The sequence below is a fragment of the Neurospora hispaniola genome (assembly GCF_033458365.1).
Source record: "Neurospora hispaniola strain FGSC 10403 chromosome Unknown B0T23scaffold_2, whole genome shotgun sequence".
NCBI classification, from domain to species: domain Eukaryota; kingdom Fungi; phylum Ascomycota; class Sordariomycetes; order Sordariales; family Sordariaceae; genus Neurospora; species Neurospora hispaniola.
In genome coordinates, this window is record NW_026944407.1 from 821,478 (window position 1) to 843,597 (window position 22,120).

The following is a 22,120-nucleotide window of genomic DNA, read 5'->3' on the forward strand; positions in this document are numbered from 1 at the left end:
ACTGTACATCCAAGTACCAACGTCAACTCCAGCATTTTCCTTCTATCTGTTCACCGTCATAAATCTAGGCTATATTTCAGAACCACTGTAATCCACTGTGTATATCGAAATGCTCACCATTAGGGGTAGGTATACTGGGCATCTTCTTTTTTTATTTTTAACTTTTTAAAAAAAAAATTTTATTCCTTTTTTAAGTAAAGTCCTTGACACGCTGCGATCCAGTGGTACCCTCCCCTCAGAACGTACTTGCAGCACCAACTGGGGATAGGCCGCCTCCAACTTGCAGTGTGGCCTGCTTGGCTCTTTCCCCGCCATGCCATACGTCAATCCCACCGTCTGCGAAAGACAACCATATTCCCTTCCCACTCTACACCAACACGCTGCGCTGACCGACGGACTCTTAAAAAGATTAGTTCTGAGCAATACATAGTGACATTACCCGAACCAAGTCTATGAGACGCGCATTTGTTATACAATATCTCCCTCTGAGCAATCTTGAACCGCACTCCCTTCCTGGGCGACTAGCAAGCACATTCCTACATCCAGACGACCGTTCAGTACCGGCCTGCAACCAAGTTGCCAAACCAGTTACCTTAAAGCAAAAGCCGAGCAGACAAGCGGGCATACATAGTGGCGCAGCGGCGTCGTCAACGTTTTGGTAAAAGGCCATCGATATGGCGGTCATTGACCAGGACAACTTCTCCAACATTTCGTGGCATAGTGAGCAGAACGCAGAGTCGGCAGCCTCGACCGCGCAGGTCCATCACGAGTCCAACAGCAGTCCAGAGTACGCAAGAAGCGGACCAGACGACGGAAGGCCTGGTGACAACGCCGCCGGTATGGAACACGACGAGCTTGATCACAGCGGCGGCGAGATCCTCGACTGCACTGTGTCTGACCCGCACAAGGAGAACGATGGCACCAAAGATGCCTATGTATCCTATCTAATCACGACAAATGTACGTGCCATTTCTTTACACAATACGATATTGGCCTTGGGTCACTGCCCTCTCGGGCTTCTACAGGCCGAGGCTCCTCCTACCATGGGTTCCCACAGGCTAACATACCCTTTTTTTTTACTGTCATTTCTGTAGACCACTTTTCCTTCCTTCCAGAAACCCAAAACCACCGTACGACGACGGTTCACCGATTTCGTTTTTCTCTACAAGGTCCTATGCCGTGACTACCAGGCTTGCGCCGTCCCTCCGCTGCCGGACAAGCAGCGAATGGAATATGTGCGGGGCGACAGGTTCGGCACTGACTTCACCGCGAGGCGAGCATACTCGTTGCAGCGATTCCTGGCTCGTCTGGCCCTTCATCCGATACTGCGGAAAGCCGACATTCTCCATGCCTTCCTGGAGAGCCCCGACTGGAATGCTACCATGCGCAGCCGGTCGGTCCGGGGATCGCTAGCGTCGCCCGGCGGGATCGGTGATTCGACTCTCGGTGGAAGTGCTGCAGCGGGCGGTAGCGGCGGTGTGTTTGATACGTTTGCGGACAGCTTCATGAATGCATTCACAAAAGTGCACAAGCCCGACCGGCGGTTTATCGAGATCAAGGAGAAGAGCGACAAGCTGGACGAAGACCTCAACCATATTGAAAAGGTAGTGGCGCGGGTGGCCCGCCGGGAAGCCGATATTGAGTCAGACCTCAAGGACCTAGCCGAGCAGTTCCAAAAGCTCATTACCTTGGAGCCCGGAGTCGAGACAGCTGTGCGTGCCTTTGCCGCTTCGGTGGAAGACACCGCATCCGGGCTCAAGAAGCTCAAAGACCATACTGACCAGGACTACCTTGGCTCGCTACGGGACATGGTGGCATACAGCGGCACCCTCAAGAACCTACTCAAGGCGCGCGAGCAGAAGCAGCTCGACTATGAGCAGCTGACCGAGTACCTCAACAAGAGCAGGACGGACCGCGACATGCTAGCGTCAGGCCAGAGCTACGGCACCGGCTCGGCGCTCATGAGCGGTGCGGGCGGCTTCATCCGCTCCAAAATCGAAGACGTCCGCGGCGTGGACCACGAGCAGGCGCGCCGCGACCGGCAGCGCAAGCTCGAGCTTCGTATTGAAGAGCTCACACGCGAGGTGGAGGTGGCGCGCAACGAGTCGGAGAGCTTCGCGGAGCAGGTCAGCCGCGAGGTGGAGAGCTTCGACTGGATCAAGCGCGTCGAGTTCAAGCGCCAGTTCAGCGGGCTGGCGGACGCGCATATTGAATTCTACGGTGAAGTCATGTCGGTGTGGGAGCAGTACGTGATGGAGATGGAGAAGGAGGGGGTCGTCCTCCCGGCATAGAAGGCTAGGGAGGCGGCAAAAATCAAGGAAGAGGATACTACGACTGACGAGGAAGAGTGGGCGGATAGTCATGAATACCACCACCATGACAACGAGAGAGATCAGCAGGGTGCTGGTGCTGGTGCTGGTGCTGGGGCCGGTGCACATAGGGGAGGCCCGAACCACGGCGGAGGTTTATCACCACCGAATTGGAATGATATGGACTGGCATGTGGTGCCGGGACCCAACGGCTCTTGAGCTCTGTTACATACAAGGCTCTGCTGGACCTTCCGCCTGTTTCGTAGAATGGGACAACTCCACCGTAGGACTGGCCGTGTGACGACAAGGAGATGATGTGTATTTTCCTAATGAATAGCTACTACGCAGGATCGGTTATGTATTGGCATTGCATTGCTATCAGGTGTGCTGCGATAGCACGCAGCGATGTTATTGTTAAACTCATTGGCAGCCCTTATTATTAAAATGGGGAGGGATTCATGGCTCCTATTTGCGGTTGGCCTACGACTGACCAAGGTAAAATCATCATGATGCTCCGTAGGATAATATCAAATTTGTGTTTCGGTGATATCAATCCTCAGCAGCAACCATGCCACCAAGCTCAAGAAGGGACACAGTCGAGCTCAGCACGATACAAATTGTAAGCCAAAGACGCGCGCAAGCAAAAGAAGTGGTGCTCTATATTCGCCATTCAAGTCTTTTCCATAATTTCGAAGAAGATTAGTAAAGGTACGCCTAACTCAACTCATGACGATTGACTTTATGAGATCCCCTCTCTATAACTACCGCAGAAAGACAGAAGACACTTTATCGCCGCAATGGCCTCGACCCATGCCCACCATCGTCGCTATCACTCTCATCATCATCATCATCATCCCCCACAACATGATGTCCACTTTCATCATCACTATCCGATCTCAAAGCTCTTGCCTGCCTGCCTCCATTGCCAGCCGAACCAGAACCAGAACCACTTCCACTCGCACGTTCACTACCGCTCCCACTCCCGCTGCCAACCCCATCAACCCGATCACGATAAACCCCATCATCAGCATCCTCATCATCACTACCGCCAGCAAACGCATCATACAACTCCCCACCGCGCGTTCTTTTGCCTCCCGCCAAGCCGCCAGCGCCAGCCCTGCGCTTCTCAGCACTGCTGCCGCCGCCGGCCAGACCCTCGGCCTCCTCCTCGTCCAGCAGCTCGAACTCGTAGTCGCCACGCGGGTTGTTGCGCAGGCGCTTGCGCCGGGCAAGCCAGAAGTAGACAGCCAGACTGATGCAGAAGACACCGATAAGGGCGGCGGAGCCGTAGACCCAGACCATGGTGGCGGCTGACTTGCCAAAGGTGGGCAGGAAGGAGGGGAGCCAGGTGCTGTTTGCAGGAGTGGTGGTCTCCGAGGTTTGTTCGTCAGAGGTGGGTGACGGGTTGGAGGCGTCGGTGGGAGTTGGCTTCGAGTTGACCGGGCGGTTGGGATGGTCAGACACGGTGGTAGGCTTGGTGTCGGTGGCGATGGGTTGAGGTGGTAGGGTGGTGGTGGTAGCGGGGAGGGTGGTCGTCGGGATGGCGGCGTGGTCGTTGTCGTCTTCCTCGGTCGGCATCGGGAGTACCTTGGCCTTGGAGGCGTCCTTGCTCTCGCCCCAAAGCTTTAGGTGCCAATCGGTGAAGACGCCCTCGTGACTGTTGATTTGGGTGTCTTTAACGATGATTGTCCAGTTACCGACGCCGGTTTCGCCCCTGGTTATGTACAAGTTAGCAAAGATTACCTCGGATAATCGCAGTAACGCGTGCGCTTACCAGTGAACGACACTCATGAATGTCCAGTCATCATAGCCAGCGCGGGCCTCATCGTTCTTCCGGCTGACCGAAAGATGGCTGACCAGATTGTTGGGGCTGATGAGATCAACACTAAGATCTCCTCGTCTAGTATGCACGATGTTCATTGTAACCGTAATATGTTCCAGGCGCTCGACGTTGGCCTCATCCAGCATTGCCTGCGTAACTTCATAACTGACAGCAACTCCCGTGTCTCCCTGGGGAATTGCTTTGTTGACATGGATCCAAGGAGAGTAGAACCAGGCTTGAGGCTTCACCTTCTTCCAGGTCTTGGCTGCCTGAACAATGGCGTAGCTGTCGAGTTTACCGTAGCCATACATATGGCTGAATTGTTTGCCAATAGCAGTCGTCTGCCACTCGCCGCTGTCAAGGTTGATAGGAACAGCAGTGTTCACGGTAAGATACTGCATATCTCTCCATGAGAGATCTGGGCGAACCTGCAGAACAAGAGCAAAGATACCAGCTGCGAGCGGAGCGGCAGCTGAGGTACCACCGTGAGTATCAGAACAAGCATTCCCGACGTCAGTCGTGTGGATCGAATCACCGCCGCCGCTGGAGTATGTCACGACCAGATTCGCGGAACACGATTCAGAGTAATAGGGATGGTCGCCGTTTCTGTCAACGGCTCCGACGGTGATGCTGTAGATGCTGTTGGTGTAGCCATCAAAATTGCAATTATCTCCGTTTCCTGCACCATTGCCGCTGGCAAAGACATAGATTGAGCCCAGCCCACCACGGCCCTTCTGGACAGCATTGAGCATAGCCCTCTTGATGAGAATTCCGGGAGCATCCATACTCTGCCCGTCATCAGGGGGTCCCCAGGAGCACGAATAAATCTGATTGTGCTGAAAGTCGTAGTTCATAGCAACGGCTTCATCAGCGTCAGATATCAGCTTTGACAAGATACGCAGGCCGGCAATCCTGGAGTCATATGCTACTCCCACACCGCAGGCTTTGTTTTTCCCGGCCGAAACTTCACCGGCACAGCGAGTTCCGTGTTTGTCGTCACTTAATCGGGGCTTTGGATCAGGACCCTTGTCGTTAAAGTCCCATGACCCTTGGGCGTAGTAGTTGTCTTTCAAGTCATCGGTTTCCATATCCAAGCCATCGTCGACAATGGCGACAGTGGCGTTTTTTCCAGTGATGCCTTCGAGCCAAAGCCCGGTAACATTCACGTCGTGTCCAGTCTGGACAGTGTTGAAAAGATGCCACTGCTCCTTGAATATGGGATCTCTGATGCCCAAATTCCCGATAACTTCGTTTTGCTTCTTGACTGCCCAGTCAACCTCTTGGTCGGAAAAGAGTCCCCTTCTAGAGGGTCCTGCTGGTCGGGGGACCATGCGCTTCTCCCAAGGTTTCCGCAAGATTTGCTTCTCTGAAAAGAGGACACTATCCAGAACATGGGGCTCGTCGCCTAATGATCGTTTTCGGCGCCGGCGCTCCGTCAATTCTCTCTTGACGATATCGTGCTCGGCTTTCCTCCCAACAAAGAGATGGTGATCCTGGAGTTCACCAAGGGGCCCCTCATGAGACAGTCCTAGGCTCTTGGCAACTTCAGTAGGTGACGTTCGGGCATCGAGATGGAGAACATAGTAATCGTTCGAATTGAAGTCGCGGGGGAGGACATTGGACGCTATAGCCAGAGCGGCCAAGCCCAGCGGCGTTGCGATAGCCGAGAGCTTCATAGCTGAGTTCGGGTAAATGATCTGGAGCGGCCCAAGGTCGGTCTACTACGCAGGGGATGCGCAAGGTTGTGTGAGTGTTTTCAGTTGGTTGCGGTGTCGAGCATCAAGAACGAATTTGTACGACAAGCAGAATAGTGTCTTGTTCGATCTCGGCTATGGCTGAATAGTAGCGCCAGGGATAGCAACGGTGTTGGCCAATGATCAGAATGATGTTACGAAGACGGCATCGGTTCCCGGCGACTGAGAAGAGACTGGAAGGTCGAATCGAAAGCTCGTCCCTGTCGAACGGACATGGAGGCTTCGTGCGGAACAGGTCAGACAGCTATTTATTGCATAAGCAACGGAATCAAGGAGGGAGAGGGCACAGCATACAGGACGAAGCCCAGTTGCGACCGTAGCAGCGGTCGAGAATCAGATAGGCCCACTGAGCAATCCTGTATAGGCTGGGAATGAGAAAGGCGGCACAGTTTCCCCGTTTCACCACGAAAAGATTAGGAAGATGGGTTGATTTGGAGATGGAGAATTCACTTGTTGGGAGTTCAGTTCGGCAATCTGGCGATGTGGCCTAGAAGAAAACCATCCCGCCACAGCGCAGGGGCAATGCACACAGACGGGCTGCGCAAGTGGCCCGGGCGACAGGCTGGGACCGGTTGGTACCTACCTAGGTAGGTACAGGGCAGCTGCCAAGCGAGAAACAACACCTCCAGGGGCAGAGAGAAGGACGGAACCTACCTCAACAAGAGGTATGGACCCTGAATGAGGCGGCAGTTCTGGTGGGGCCGAGACTGCGTAGGGGCTCCTTGTAAGGGGGACCCCATGGGGCAGGGGCAGTGTCAGCATTCCACATGTATTCTGCGCCGTTACAAGATGTTGATTTACACCCCTCGACACCATAGAACCGTCTTTATACCAATCATACCTTGTGGTGTTGGAACGATCACCGAGATTTACCTTTGCTCAGTTTTCCATGTTCAAGGCGCTGCTCAGGGATGAGGTTTTAGTAATGTTCCGTACCTAGTGCACTGTCAAACGTCCCATCTTCCGGGTTTCGTCTTGTCTTCAACCGACATTCCAGCCGTATTCGCCATGCGAGACAAGACGAAACTTTGAAGATCATCTAGGCTCAAAAATTCCCACTATCATCGATGGTATCTTGGGAAAACTATAGAATACTGTGCATATCTCAGCCTTTGGTTCCGACACACAAGATGGTAACGACGACAGCATTTCCATTGACCCCTCCCATATCATGCATGGCGGTAGAGGTGGACGGTCTTCACGTTGCCTGCGAAAAACAACGTGGCTCGGAAACATGTTTGTGAAACGAGGCGTTTGCGTATGAGTTAGGCCTTTCCGCTTTCTCACCTCAATAAGGATGAATGGCTTCTATGATGGTGTTGCTCCCTTAGGTTGGTACTCGTTCGGCATTGTCAAAGAATCGAAGAGGCTTCCCGCCAACAGGTCACCGAACCCGGCCAAACAACCACAGACAACTCAGAGTCGTATAATGAAAGGGAGACGGAAGGCGAGATCTTGGTGGGCTGTATCGACGTGAACCACTGTACCTATACCTACCTACTTCTTTGTTTTGCCTCTAGTAAGCAATCTTCTACTAGGCAACGCGGCGCTTGTACCAGTATCATGGAGCCGTAAAGGTACCTCTGGTTACCCAGTTGTACGGCCCTTCAGCGTCATGTATAGCACAAGTACCCCGGCCACCATCTACGGGTTACCTCTAGTGCTGACTCTGTAGGGCCCCGTTCCATTGTTGGATGCTGAATGATGTCTTTGTGTGGGCAGTCGAGCAGCATGGTAAGTTCCTTTCGGTTATTCTTAAGGGATCAATCCGGTCCTGCAGAATGGGAACAATAGCGAGACACGACCTTCGATGCAGTGGTCGAACTTGATAACGTTGGGTAGAGATCAAACCCGGAGCAGAAGACATAAAACGATTGGCCATCGAGATCCTTCTTGCACCAGCAACGGCCTGCTGTACCTCTAGTAGGCCTTGCACATTGGCAGATACAATATCTCTCTCCCGAGACAAACGTCGTCGGAAATCTGATGTCTCCTTGCCCGGTAACGAGGTGCCAGCCACCGGCATTTTGAAATTCGGCAAGTATGTTGCTGTGAAGCACAAGACGGGACGGGAACTCTTGATTTAGGGCAACGGCCGCTCACTATCGGCTATCCATGCGCTGCTGTGTTTGGGTTACCTCACGGTCAGCGCGGGTCGGGTCTCGCCAGTCTCACTCCCTGACCTTAACGGCCAACCTCTTCACCTTGCCCAAAAAAGTCTAGCGGCACTTAAACCAAGGTCTGGCAGACGGGATCCGCCTTTCTCGTTTCTCGGGACTGCCCTTCCTTGCGACAAGGAAGTTGCAGTTTCAGTCCCCGCAAACCCGCCTGTCACAAACGACAGATGGAAGTTGCAATCAAGCTTCAAGCATCTCAACTTGGAGATCGATGCGTAAAGAATAGATGACCGTGTGCTTGGGGACGGGATGGCAGGCACCATTCTTCCGCCCAGAAGAATGGGACGGCAGACTGCAACGTGATTCAGTTTGCGCTGGAGGTTGGATTTCGACTGGATTTCTATCCGACTGTCCGATCCCGAATTCCGCCCTGCCGCAGCAAAAGGCACTGCACTGCAGTCTGCAGTATGCAGCGAGCAGCCATTCAGCTCAAGTCAATTGTCCAGGGCAGGGCATGGCAGGGCATGGCATGGCATGGCATTGAGCAACCTGACCGGGAGCCCATCGAGCCCAATTCACGACCGGTGCCAAATTGTGACTGGCTTGCCTGAACCTTTCTAGCTGAGATAGTATGCACCTCAGTCCTGCCCTTGATCAACAAATTTGTCGAGGTACACAGGTACAATATACACACACAGAGCTCCCACTATCGTGAGAGCTTCCTTGGAAAGAAATTCGCGCCCAAAAGTAACCTCGTCAGCTCCGCCCAAGCTCTTTCAAGCTGAGTCCTCCAGGTCCCTTGGTCTCCGGTACATATACTCGTCATCTCAGTAAGGATTCCCGTCCTGACATTGACACTCAAGCTGATCTTTTTCTTGCCTCGTCTCCAAGTTCTTCAGTGGGGCCGCTGAAAGACATTGACAACTGCATTCCCGGGGCAGATTCCATGCTGCTGTAAAGATCTTCTAGACGACTTCGACACACTACATACTGCACGGCAGCTGCTTAACAAACTGGAGGGTACCTACATTGGACTCGCTGCCAGAGCGCATGTGTCTGCTCAACATTGGCTGCTAGTTATGGCTAGTCTCGCTGTTTCACCAACCGCGCGCTCGTGATAGTTACCAGCCTCCAGTCGTGCCCTGGCATCGAGGTCAGCCAGCCTCGGGGACCGTAACACACAATCAGCTTTTCACCAACTAGTCACGAAACGGACAACAAACACGTCAAAATGTCGGCTCCGTACTGGGGCCAGCTCCCACCACTAGCTACAGTTGCTAGGAGTCGGCGCATGTCTGGCGATGTGACGCCGACAACCCCATCCGACTCTCGCCAGTCCTTCGATATCCACTCGCAGAACCGCCACAGACCGGATCGCAATTCGGTCCAGACTACAAGGTCGGAAGTTCAAACTGACTCAAATTCCAGCCCTTTCGCATCGCCGACCACTCCCAGCTTTATGGGCCACGGACCTGCGCCTCCTCCAGCACCAGTGCCATACGGTGCCGGCAACCAGTATCCGCCCGAGTTACTAGAAAAGCGCCTTCGCCGTCGGAGCCAAAATCAAGACTATGACTTAGACTATGCACTCGATACTGGCCCACCGCCGCCTGCCGTCCCGGAGGCTCCCACAGGACCTCCCATGAGTTACAGATATCCCGCTGCCATTGCTGAACAACAAAATTCGTACTTGAATTCCTCTCCGGGATCATCCCCCTTGACCCAAGACGTGGGCTCAGCTGGATTTTACCAGAATCAAACCTCGGCCGGTGAACAGCAAGCATCTCGGGACACGAGTGATGCGAGCACGAGCTGGCGACCACAGCGTATCGTTAACGGATCGACGCGTTCGGCAAACATGCCACCATCTGCGGGAGCAAACAGCCACCGACGCAGGGTTTCTGGTCTTGACCAGCCTCTACAGAGGAGTACTAGGCGCTCGTCAGCGAGCCAGCCAGCAACCCGACAGAGAATGTTCGCAGACGACCGCTCACCACTTCAGAGGCTCCAGCTGACCCTGGACAGCATAGCAAAAGAAGAATCAGGGGAAGGACCTACTCCACAAGCCGAAGCCACCGACGGCCCAACACGAAAAGGTGCGCCAGAGAACTCGGCATATGAACAGACCGAAGTAAAGACGATATCGCCGCAAGTGCCTGTCCAGATTCAACAGGTCGCGCTCGCTTTTCAACGTCAGGATCAACCCTCACAGACTATGCCGGTAAGTTCGACGACTTCAACCAGACCTGACCAAGGTTCGGCGGCTGCAAAGGGACCTCTCTCGCAGAATCCTCCCGAAGAAGGGCGAACGTATGGAGCAAACGGTGGGCGAGTTGCTAGAACTCAGGTGCCTGACCCACGGATTCCCATGAACGCGGCCGTCAGGACTTCTAATCTGCCACAGCGCAACCTCAGTTTCCGCGAGAGAGCAGCTAATCAGGAGGCCAAGCTGCCCAATGGTATCAATGAAGCCTTGGGCCCCATGCCCACACCAAGGAAGGTGGTGAAGAAGCCGGTAGCAGAGCCATGGCCAAGGCAAAGCCAAGAAAAGCAGGAGGCCCTGGAGTCAGCAGAGGTTCGAGATCATCAACCAGTGGAGGATACAGTCGAAAGGGCTGTCAAGGATGACCAAAGTCAGCAGTTCGGCAATATCACTATTGGAGCAAGCGCAGAGCCAGCCAGAGTAGCGAGCCAGAGAAAGGCGGACAAAATGCTTGGTCGTGCTCCCATCCAGCAACCTCAGCAGTATACAACACCTACGGAGCGACAAATCCAAGTTCAGACCGAGCCCGACCCCCAACCTCCCGTCGAAAGTCCCATCATTCCTGCCGAAACCCTACAGGCTACAACCGAAAGGATGCCCATGCGCGGGCCTAACCATCCTCACCCACCTAACTACCAGCACCAACACCAGCACCAGGCACGAAGAGATGTTAGACGTGACGACCAAGGGAGAGATCTCAGACGCGACCGCGATGATGCTGAGCCTGGCCATCACATCTCTAATATTTTGTACCATGCGCGGGATGACCTCGAACCCGGGCAGGGCGAGTTTCAACCGACTAAATACCTAGAAGAGTGGAAGAATGGCACAGTCGGTACTCTTGGCGGCCCGCTTCTTGACCTGGGTAATGTATCGCCTGCAGGAGATAAGGGCGCACCCCAGTTTCGGAGACGAGGTACGGGGGGACTGCGGCCAAGGAGAGGTGAAGCTTTTGATGGGGAGTATGATGACACTTATGGTATGTAATCGCTCCCTGACTTGTTCGCGAAATGACAGTAACATCACAAGTAGCCTTGTCACCTAGTAATTGGCATCGTCCCTTTCCTTTCTTTTCTTTCTTTCTTCCTTTCCTTCCTTCCTTCCTTCTTCTATCTTCCATCTCACTTTTCCTCTTTCCTTCCTTCTTACTTTCCCCTTTATCATGGCGTGCTATGAACGGCTTCTAGTTACTAACTCACTCCTTTTTGTGAAGCTCCCACGAGATTCAAGCCGCCACTCTACCTCAAATGTGGCCCTCTTCTTCGGTTTTGCGGTATCCGGCATGACCGTGTGGCCACCCGCTCCCCCAAACCCGGGGCTGTGTTAGAGAAAGAGATATGGCGCGGTTCAGTCATGATCGTCACATCAGACGCCGATTCATCATACGATATTGCCCCGACACTAAGGCTATTTGCTCAACCGGTGGAACTCTTACCCCCTCCGCCAAAAATTATACATGGTGATGAGCCTTTAGCTGCAGAGTATGTTGACCCCATCGCAGGCCATCCTAAATTAGGACGCAAGGGCGAGACTCTCTATGTCAGACCGGTCGACCACCTGGACGAAGGCAAAGATCTTTCCCGGGATGAGACCGACAACGGATTATTCGAAAAGTCGAGAAGCGCGCCAGAGTCTCTTCCGGCCGGCGTAATTGACCCGCCCGGCTCGTTCAACGCCCGGAAGAAACGCGCCAGGATTGATGGTGAGAAAGTAGGAAAGTACAAAGACGTCCGAGGTTTCCGACTTCACGCCGAGCGAGGATACACTTTCTGGCGATTTAATATCGAAGTCGAACTCCGCGAAAAACAACAACGCATCGCTTATCGGATCAACAGGGGACCGGCGACGGGGTTTTGGGTCCCAGCCAAAGGACAGGCAATGAACATTATGTTCCACAGCTGCAACGGCTTTAGCTTGAGCGTCGATCCCAACCAGTTCAGCGGCCCCGACCCTATGTGGCGCGACGTGCTCAACACTCACCAGAGCCAACCGTTCCATGTGATGATCGGTGGTGGTGACCAAATTTACAACGACAAGTGCATGCAAGAGACACAACTCTTCAAGGAATGGCTGTTAATCAAGAACCCATTGCACAAGCATAACACTCCCTTCAGCGCGGAGATGCAAGACGAGCTAGAGCGCTTCTACCTGGAGCGATACGCCATGTGGTTTTCGCAGGGTTTGTTTGGCATGGCAGCCTCACAAATTCCCATGGTCAACATGTATGATGACCACGACATCATTGACGGCTTTGGCTCGTATCCCCATCATTTCATGAAGTCCCCAGTGTTCTCGGGACTTGGCAATGTTGCTTTCAAGTACTATATGCTGTTCCAGCATCAGAGCGTGGTGGATGAAACAGAGAAATCCGAGCCAAGCTGGATCTTGGGTGATAAACCGGGTCCGTACATCCAGGAGGTCAGTCGAAGTATGTTTATGTTCTTGGGCGCAAAGGTTGCACTACTGGTGGTTGACGCACGGACTGAGCGAACGCGAGAGGAAGTCATCAGAGAAGATACATGGAAGAGAATTATGGACCGGTGTTATGGTGAAATCGAAAACGGGAAGGTAGAGCATCTGCTGGTCCTCCTTGGTGTGCCGGTCGCTTACCCGAGGCTGGTCTGGCTGGAAAATATGTAAGCGTTGCTCTGATCTCCAGGAAACACAATCTTGTTTTACTAACCCCGTTTTTTGTTAGCTTGACCTCTCGTCTGATGGATCCTGTCAAGGCTCTTGGAAAAGCCGGCCTTTTCAAAAACTTCCTGAACCATTTCGATGGAGGCGTTGAAGTCCTGGATGATTTGGACGACCACTGGACAGCCAAAAGCCATAAGGAGGAGCGGGCAATTGTGATCGAAGATCTACAGGACCTGGCAGCTGACAAGTCCGTCAGAGTTACTATTCTCAGGTAAGCACCAATTGTCCACCGCAAAACCAGCACTCTCCGTGAGCGTCCCGAAGCTGACCATCTTCTACAGCGGTGATGTCCACTTAGCAGCCATCGGGCAATTTTACTCGAACCCCAAGCTCAACATCCCGAAGGACAAGGACTTCAGGTACATGCCAAACGTCATCTCCTCCGCTATCGTCAACGCTCCGCCTTCAGATATGTTGGCCGACGTGCTCAACAAACGTAACAAGGTGCATCATTTCGACCGAGACACGGACGAAGACATGATCCCAATGTTCCAACAAGGTGTCGATGGCAAGCCACGCAACAACAAGCACCTGCTTCCACGCCGCAACTGGTGCTCAATTCGGCTGTATAACCCCGGGAACACACCAGACTCCACGCCCGGCCAGTCTGTAATTGGTATCAACGCCTACGGACTACCTTCCAACGGACCCAGCCTTTTACGTCGCCTCTCACTTTCCAAAACACGAAGCCAATCCGGCCCCACATACCGCGGCCCCGACAGCGTGCGCGACCGAACCCGCCCACCCATCTCCAACGCGTTGCTCCGCACTCTCTCCCGCCGCGGACCAAGCGCAAGCGCTGATCAAGTCGTTCCTGGCGGCCGCGGAAGCCCAGCGGCAGCAGGAAAGCCCCCCGGATTGTTGAAGAGGACGCTCTCGGGTTCCTCCATAAGCGGTAAAGTCGGCGACTTCTTCCGCCGTCGTAACAGCATCAGCTCCCAGCGGCCGCGTGTGGGTGATGAGGGCATTAACGGGACTTGGGTTCCGGAATCGGACGCTGAACAGGCTGTTTACGATGACTATGCCCATGTTGGAGATGAGTATAACATCCCTAAGATCCGCGGTGGCCTTCGTGATGGCATGTCTGCTCGTGTGGGCTTGCGCGGTGGAGGGGGTGAATACCATCCTACTCCCCCCGTGCCCGTTGGTACTGGTGGTGACGAGTTTGTTGCCGGTGACGAGAGCTACTTTACGGCCAAACCGGTCTCTGATCACAATCGTGGAGTTGGTACCGGTGGCGAATACCCCTCTTCACCAATGACCGGTTCCAGTAATACCGGCCGTGGTGGTCCCACGGGCATGGGTATGGGCATGTTCCAGTCCCAAGCAACATCCGCCTCCTTGCCAGAACGGGACTTTGCACCTTCTCAACCCTCACCTCGTAGTGGCGGCAGTATGTGCCGTTCCAGAACAACAGGCGGTGACACAAGAACCATAAAGCGCGGAGACGCCATACCTCAAATCATGGCCGACGGCGCACTGGAAGTCACCCTCAACGTGGAGATCAGCCCGCGCGATCCGGGAGGCAGCACGGTGCCGTACCGCCTGCTGGTGCCCAAGTTGTCGTATGAGTATGAGGGCGAGGATCATGACCACGATCACGATCCGGAGATGAATGCGATGGTTGGGGAGGAGCGTACGTCGAGCCCGGGGCAGGTGCAGACGTTAGAGTCTAGGCAGCGGGAGGAGACGGAGACGGAGATGGGGATGGAGATGGGATTGGTGATGGGGATGGAGGAGAAGCCTATCACTGGTGGTGGTGGAGGGCTTAGACGGTTGCTTAGTTTGAAAAGGAATGGGCGACGATGAGGATAGGAAATGATGACATGGGACGGGATGTAGTGGGTGTAATGCTATGGTTAATTTTGGGTGGGATGTGCTTTTCACTATTCGTTAGTCTTGGATTGGGTTTGAGGCAGTTATGTACCTGAGCTAAAGTACACGTGAAGCAGGTACAGATGGATAAAGTAGCTACTAGATGACGATTTGACGATTGATGAATGGACATGTCCTTTTTTTTTTTTTTTTTTTTTTTTTTACACGAGGCTTGTTCACTGTTGGCGAGGAATCTCTCGTTCTTCTTCTAGACGCAACCGGTGCTTCTGATTGGTTAAGGCCACAGAGGCCGATATGCTAGATAAGCTGCTATCGTTCTTTTTAGTGGGGATGCGATATGACGAACATTGATGTGACGGGCAGGAACTTGTTCCTGTTCGGCAATCTGTCCTTGATCCTGCTCTCACCTTCATTGTCGCATTCAGTTCAACTTCGTATCTACTTTACCTCTTCAATCTCTCATCCGACGTCACGGCCGATCAATCCTCGACCGTATACTCCTCGTACTCTCGGCTACTGATTATCTTTAGGCTGTCAAGTATATCAACCCAATCGCGACCATACGAACCGCTTCGGGATTCACGACCTACCGCAGTCTTCCATCACTCTTCGGTTCGACGACGTCGTTCCAGCGCAGGCGCATCCAAAGCAAGTAACGTCCAGGACCGACCTTGGGCGCAAAGAAACACCAGCATACCTCATACAACTGCCCTGCGCGGATGATGGCTTGAATGGCGTCAGACACGGAACCACAACACGAACCACAGCAGGAGGAGCAGCGGGAGCTCGCTCTTATCGGCAGAACCGAAGGGGAAGAAGTAACAGAAAACGGAAACGACCTACCTCCACGACCCACGACGCCGTCGACGAAACCAACCACCGGCGCGTGCCCACCGCAAGCGCAACCATTATATTCCAACAATGACGACGAATGTTCCTCAGACAACGCCCTAGGCACTAGTTCCGCGGACGACTCCTCCCAAGATGATGCCAGCTCCGAGCTAGTAACCTCTCCATCAGTGACGTCGCCGCCCTACTGGGCACACGGACACACCACGCATAGCCAGGGGGAACGCGGCATGCAAGGACGATGTCAAGCATGTCAGCGGAAAGCGATCTGCTACCGGGAGCCATCACGCTGCAGGATAATGAGCACGATGACGGGCCAGACGGAGCGAACGTGTATGGACGGGACCGCAACCGGGCGTGCTGGGCGAAGAAGGTGGATATTGTCGACTATATACTGGTGAATGGGGGGACGGCAAATATTGGGGCGTTTGTGGTTTGGAATATCAAGGTTGAGACGTTGAATGTGCGTACAGTTTCTTGGTAACTTTTTGCACCTTGGAGTTGGAGACTTTGACTAACCCTCAGCAACTTCTCTCTTATAGGGCTCGCGAATGAACATAAGGAAACGATATTCCGAGTTCGACAGTCTCAGGAAACGTCTCGTCCAGACTTTTCCAAACTTCGAGGCGGCTGTACCTCTAATACCTCCCAAGAGCATCTTACACAGGTTCCAGCCCAAGTTTCTCGAAAAAAGGAGGGCCGGACTACAGTATTTCTTAAAGTACGTACGCATTCCAGGATGACCTGACTTCCTTTAATAGCTCGCCTCAGAGCTCTAGAGATACGGTACTAACTCCCTTATGAAAAACAACAGCTGCATTTTACTCAATCCAGAATTCTCTGGATCTCCTGTTTTGAAGGAGTTTCTCTTCTCGTAAAGATACCATCCGTGAAAGAAGAAAAAGAAAAAGAAAAAAGAAAAGAAGAAAAGGAAAATACGCAACAGAGGATGAACGAAGTTTACCAGTTTCGACGATGAGGCAATGGTAATATGTGAATAATTCCTGACCAGATCACGGATAATGGCCTGATTACGATGACGATGATGACGATGATGACGGTGATGATTTGAACGGGACACGGACGCCTTGGCTTATTGGCTGGATTGGGACGGGATGCCCGAGAACCGAGACTCTCGTGAGCAAAGCAATCAGATGAACTGGAAGCTACACTAGGGCGTGGAGAGACATGTCGCAACAATGCTAAGCGGCTGGACCCGTTTTACGTTTTATACAATATGTCTTCAAGATCGACATTGCTCTGTTTGACCTTGAAACGTTTGAGATAGTTAGAGTTTCTGGAGTTCGCTGTGATTCCGGGTCCATGATGGAAGATGGGTTTGGCCTCTTCTCTTTCCCCTGCAATGTAGCTACCACCCCCAATATCGCCTTCTAAGCCCAGGTTATCGAGCCGCCGAAAAAGAAGCTATCCACAGTAGGCCAATGTCGCAGTCGGCTCTGGGCAGTTTGCTTTGTTCAAAAACCAGTTTCACCGTTGGTCTCAGCTGACATGTCCAAAGTTCTTGACGTTTCCCGTCTTGTACACTACTTGGGCAATCAAGAAGGAAAAAAAATCCTCAGCCGCTTTTTGCCTGCTTGCTTGCAGATCGACCCCGTGAATGGGCAGAAGATATAGTGTAGTGGTGTGCTTAAAACGTGGAATGGCATCTTAGTACGGATAGGATTATGGGGTAGACCATCGATCTAAATCGAGGTTCTGCTGCTTTATTATAGAATGCAAGTCGAGAGACCAATTCGCCCCCACGTTCCCAATGCGCTGTTCATAGCGCGGAGTGATGACTATGACTTTTGGCTGTGGGGGAGGAACTGCTGAGGGTTATACGCAGTCAGACCAGTTCTACAATTGAAATGTTTAAGTATTAAGTCTCAATAGCCCCGAGACTTGTCTGACCCAGCAAATCCAGCCGTTGCCGTATTCTGAGCAGAGGCGGACCTCTCGGGCTCCGGTGGAGAGTCGGCTATACTATGTACATGCAGGCGGGAATACCGATACGAAAACACCTCAACTAAAGCAAAAAAGTAAGGAAGGTGAATGACCAAATGTTGAAGGGCCAAACGAGATAAAATGCGGAAAGGTTTCTTGTGGGCGGCCATCATGAATGAGGATCCCCGCCATTCTCCGCTTTCGCCACTGAATCACTTGCTGCCTCATCACTACAGCGAATACGAGGTCGATGCAGATACGCACAACCGTTGTAATCCTACCGTCAGGTGCACATCAAAACTGTTCCGTCGGTCTGCGCTTCTTTACAAGTTGCAAATCAGGTGTCCCGAGTGTGCCGTGTGAAAAGGTATCAGTCGGGAGAGACGTGGGGTTTGAGGTCCTTGAAGGTAACCCCGTGTTGTCCCCGTTCGGCCCGGGGTTTTATTTTCAGTCCAAAGTGTTCAGTTCACTCAGATCACTCGGACAAACTGTTATGATCTCGTATGAATGATATGTAGTTGCCTCCGAGCAGTCAGTCGGTCTTCCCTCTCCTCTTGTCAAAGGTGTACATAGATAGAGGTACCTCTATGCAGTATGCATTCAGGAATGCACTGCAACCTACCCATAACGGGCCAGTTGCGTCCGATGGATGCGATAGCAGAGTTGCTTGCCGCTTTTACCATTCTCTGTACACAGGGGACGAGACGATCAAGACGCAGGCAGACCATTGTTGCCAACAAGACATGTGTAGGTTGCAAGAGACAAACTTTCATGTTTGGGACCACCATTGTGATGCCGCATAGTTATTGGTTATCCGCTCCGGTTGTTGTGTTTCTATGCCTGGAATTCGGTGTTGTTGTTGTCAAGAGCTTGTTGACCGAGATGTTTCATCCGGGAGAATTATTGCGGATCGACAGTGCACAGCAGCAATCATCAGCAAATGCAAGCATGGAAACCGGCCGCCGCTCAGTGCATGCCGGTCGATGCAGTTGTGCACCTCCAGAAGGAAGCGTCAATCGCCGTAAACCTTATCGGGACGGGGATGCGTGATGTTGATGCTGGCTACCCTGGTCCCGGTAATTTCGAAGATGAAAAAAAATACACGATAAGCATCTGGACGGGGTAAGTTGAATTACCATTTGGTTTAAAGCAGGGTAGATTTAAGACGGCAATATCATGGGTTTTCTTGCTCTTGCCTATGGTGTTCGTCCCAAGTCTCTCGGATGCCTATGCTCATGTCAAATAAACATGACAAGTCATACCAGCCTCTATATAACTGGAAGAACACGATGTGTCCAAGAACAGCACCAGGTTCATCCGAACGTGACAAGACGTCCGTGAAGGTTCCAGCAGTCCGTATCCATCGAAGCTATCGATCAAAAGTCCATCCCCATCACACGAGAATTGGGCATCTAGCATCCGAGCGGCGGAATTGACTGGCTGCGATTGGACAAACCGGGCGGTGCGAAAGTCCGGGCTAACTTGTGGAGTAGGGTGACATGCTCATCCCTGCCCAGCAAGCTCGCTACCGTCGACGCGATGCAACACTCCAGGGATGGAACCATCTAAACCTATCAACCAACGGACGTGAGTTGTTCGGCATTTAGAGCTCGAATAGTGGGTTCTGGGCCTCGGGAGCAGCCACGGGCGTTGATGATCCATCCAGAACCATCTTGCCATCAAAATCCGTCAGTTCAATTTGATGCTTGGCCTACCAGGGTACCCTAGCCTCCTTTTCCCTTTCCTCCTCGTCCTCCACGCTTTCTCTCCGCTCCTTCCTCTATCTCCACTGCCCCAGTGATTTCCTCTCATCTCCCCCATAGTCTGGTCGTTTCCTTCCCGATCCCTTGGGACTGTCGCCCGCTTCTAGGATATTCTCCTGATCTCTTAAAGTCCTCAAGTGGTGCTGTCACTCGCTCTGGTCTCTTCACCTGCCTGACCCCTTGCTCTCGTTTCCGTTCGCATCTCCTCAAGTTCAGTTCAGGACCGTCGAAATACCGTTATTTCACTCCACCGTCGTTGTCGTTGCGCGTGCTCCCCCGTACATTCCGACTTTTCTGTAAGTAAGCCTTGGTTTCTTCTAGATCTGAGCAGTTGCCTTGAGTTTTCGGTGCTGAATGGCATGTCCATTCATCTCATAGAGCTCCCGGACAACGCCATCATCAAACTCCAGTTTCTGTTACACCAAGACGTTCCATGGCGATGCATGATTACTCACTATTAGTTTGTACACAGTGAACGAACATAATAAATCCATCCACTCATCCACCGGTACACGATAATTGAAGTCCAATCTTTCATAATGGTTGCCTACAGCACTACTCTCCTGGCTCTTGCCAGCTCCTTGACCCTTGTCTCCGCCGATTACTGGGTCAACACAAGCAACATCGACATGGGCACAAAGCGTACGTACCAATCAAGTCGTCCATCGGAGCGTTACCGGTAAACACAGACTAACCGGGCAATCAGGAAACTGGTGCATGAACGAATTGGCCAGCTGCCCCCTTATTTGCCAGCAGGAGGATCTTGGTCCTGTCGACAAAAACCTTTGCGATGCTGTATGTGAATAAAGAAGCCCTCCTCGAAGCCGAATGGCCTATCTCTTGTAAAGTTGCTAATGTCTGAATCAGGACACCCTTGAATACGCCTGCGTTTGCGGCAACGGCCAGACTCCCAACTTGACTGAGTACACTTTGACAATTCCTTACCACACCTGCGTTGAGTGGGTTCAGGAATGTATCAATGACAACATGGGCGACAACATTGCGCAGGGCGCCTGCGCCCAGGACCACCCATGCGGTGCTAAGAACCCCAAGAGATCCAACGCGACCACGACGTCGACTGCTTCTGCTACCGCGAGCCCAACCGCTTCCAGCACAGGCACTGGCGTCTATAACGGCCTTGCCGGTGGTAGCACCGATGACGCGGATTCGAGCAACAATGGCGGCCACAAAAAGAACGCTGCTCCCCATATGCTGGAGTCGATTAGCGCAACCCTCATCTTCGGCAGTCTCTTTGCTGGTTTCGCCATCATGCTCTAGGCTAGCGTTATTTTGACGTTTGCGACCATACCGGATGTGCGTCGAGCTTTTTGGGAGGGACTTAAATGTTAAAGATTGACCTTCTGACGGACTATCAATTGCTGCCCGATGGACGGCAGCAGAGTCCGTTGAGGCCAAAAGGGAGCTTTCAGGATATGAAGCAGTGGAGGATGTCATCGATCACATGCCCTCACGGAGCCACGACACGCTATCCTCGACACTACATTAATATTACAACAAGCGCATGGACAGTCCTTCCTTTTTTTAAGGCGTTTCTGGAGCACTATGGCATCTTGCGAATTTTGGATGGAAAGGGGAAATCATTTTGTCAAGCGGTTGCGGGGCGTTTCTCTCAGTTTTATGTACATGACTACTGTGGTTAACACGCCTAATTGTGGAATGTTTATTGTGTCACATCATGATTAACGGTTTCTGGATTTGGCATCGGATCACCTTGTGCAACTTCGCCTATCTTGTCTGAAATTGCTTGGCCCTCAGTGTTCTGCGGCGGTTTAGGCTATACTATCCGACGAGCTGAATCTCTCCTATAATGCCAGCTGTACTTCGGGCTGTACCTAGTTGTATGTCAGTTTTGGAGTAAAAGACACCTTGATAGTATACTCGGTAGAAGTTAGCTCAACCTGAAACAGGTCGTCAGGTAGTGTAGATGAAGATGCAAGCACATAGTCAATGGACACAGAGATTAGGCGGTGACTGCTTCAAGCAGCCATCATGGACAGGGGGTTTTCACGTGCCAGTTTACGCCAGCGAACTTTTGGGACAAGGGGTGCAGATCCTGCCCAGCCGCCGTGCGCGTACACTTCAGGGACTGCGTTTTCGCAGAGGCAGTTGGCAGGACCGGGGCTGCCCTGCTCTTGGTCTTGCTTCGTTTCAAACCACGCCTGAGATGGGACTTCTACGACGATTCCATGGCACAGACTTATTCGGATGAAGCCTGGGCTACCTACCTGAGTCCCAGCGAGCAGTCGGCTTGTGAGGGAGGCGGATTGTGGAGGGAGGAAAAAAAAAAAAAGGAAAAAAAAAAAAAAAAAAAGAGAAACCCCATACCAGAATTCAGTGTAAAGCTTCGGGTTGCGAATCGTTTGTGTGGGACCGCACTTGGGATTGGAGACCGCAAAGGTGGAATATAGTTGCTTACTGTAAGTAGTATACATGCTTGATATCTTCCGTCGTCTTCTTCACTCAAGGGCCTGATCGGCACGCGTGACCGTAACCTGAAAAACGTAACCTCTTTTATTATACACAAGCCAAGACCTTAATATAGATCCAAATATCCCTATATATACGGGCAAAACCCACACAAATAGATCTAAAAAGAGGTTACGTTTTATACAGAGTAGATGCGTAACCTTTTTTCAAAATCGCTTTATACTAATATAATAATAAATCAAAGGTACTTAAGCAAGTGCGCGCTAGTCCCTATATAGTATAGCAACCAGCTATCGCATACTAAAAGCGGTATAGATG

At 52.3% G+C, this 22,120-nt stretch overlaps 5 protein-coding genes across 5 annotated transcripts; 4 read left to right on the forward strand and 1 right to left on the reverse strand.

The window, feature by feature from the left end:
- Positions 1-565: 565 nt before the first annotated feature.
- On the forward strand, positions 566-2,529 carry B0T23DRAFT_66831 (sorting nexin-4). Its single transcript, XM_062841614.1, has 2 exons — positions 566-959; positions 1,095-2,529. The coding sequence occupies exons 1-2, from the start codon at positions 675-677 to the stop codon at positions 2,289-2,291; spliced, it is 1,482 nt and encodes a 493-aa protein (XP_062695089.1). The 5' UTR covers positions 566-674; the 3' UTR covers positions 2,292-2,529.
- A 484-nt stretch (positions 2,530-3,013) lies between these two features.
- B0T23DRAFT_66840 (peptidase S8/S53 domain-containing protein) lies at positions 3,014-5,905 on the reverse strand. The gene is made up of 2 exons (XM_062841615.1): positions 4,084-5,905; positions 3,014-4,023 (listed from the first exon to the last, which is right to left on the reverse strand). Exons 1-2 carry the CDS (start codon positions 5,805-5,807, stop codon positions 3,096-3,098), a joined length of 2,652 nt encoding a protein of 883 aa, XP_062695090.1. The 5' UTR covers positions 5,808-5,905; the 3' UTR covers positions 3,014-3,095.
- Positions 5,906-9,233: 3,328 nt separating this feature from the next.
- On the forward strand, positions 9,234-14,771 carry B0T23DRAFT_402062 (uncharacterized protein; the record flags this gene model as incomplete). The annotated part of the gene is made up of 4 exons (XM_062838634.1): positions 9,234-11,244; positions 11,767-12,901; positions 12,964-13,173; positions 13,244-14,771. The coding sequence occupies 4 exons, from the start codon at positions 9,234-9,236 to the stop codon at positions 14,769-14,771; spliced, it is 4,884 nt and encodes a 1,627-aa protein (XP_062695091.1).
- Positions 14,772-15,897: 1,126 nt separating this feature from the next.
- Positions 15,898-16,525, forward strand: B0T23DRAFT_426010 (Phox domain-containing protein; the record flags this gene model as incomplete). The annotated part of the gene is made up of 3 exons (XM_062839948.1): positions 15,898-16,110; positions 16,190-16,368; positions 16,462-16,525. 3 exons carry the CDS (start codon positions 15,898-15,900, stop codon positions 16,523-16,525), a joined length of 456 nt encoding a protein of 151 aa, XP_062695092.1.
- Positions 16,526-19,545: 3,020 nt separating this feature from the next.
- B0T23DRAFT_66963 (uncharacterized protein) lies at positions 19,546-21,080 on the forward strand. The gene is made up of 3 exons (XM_062841616.1): positions 19,546-19,996; positions 20,061-20,149; positions 20,222-21,080. The coding sequence occupies exons 1-3, from the start codon at positions 19,894-19,896 to the stop codon at positions 20,630-20,632; spliced, it is 603 nt and encodes a 200-aa protein (XP_062695093.1). The 5' UTR covers positions 19,546-19,893; the 3' UTR covers positions 20,633-21,080.
- The last annotated feature ends 1,040 nt before the right edge of the window (positions 21,081-22,120 follow it).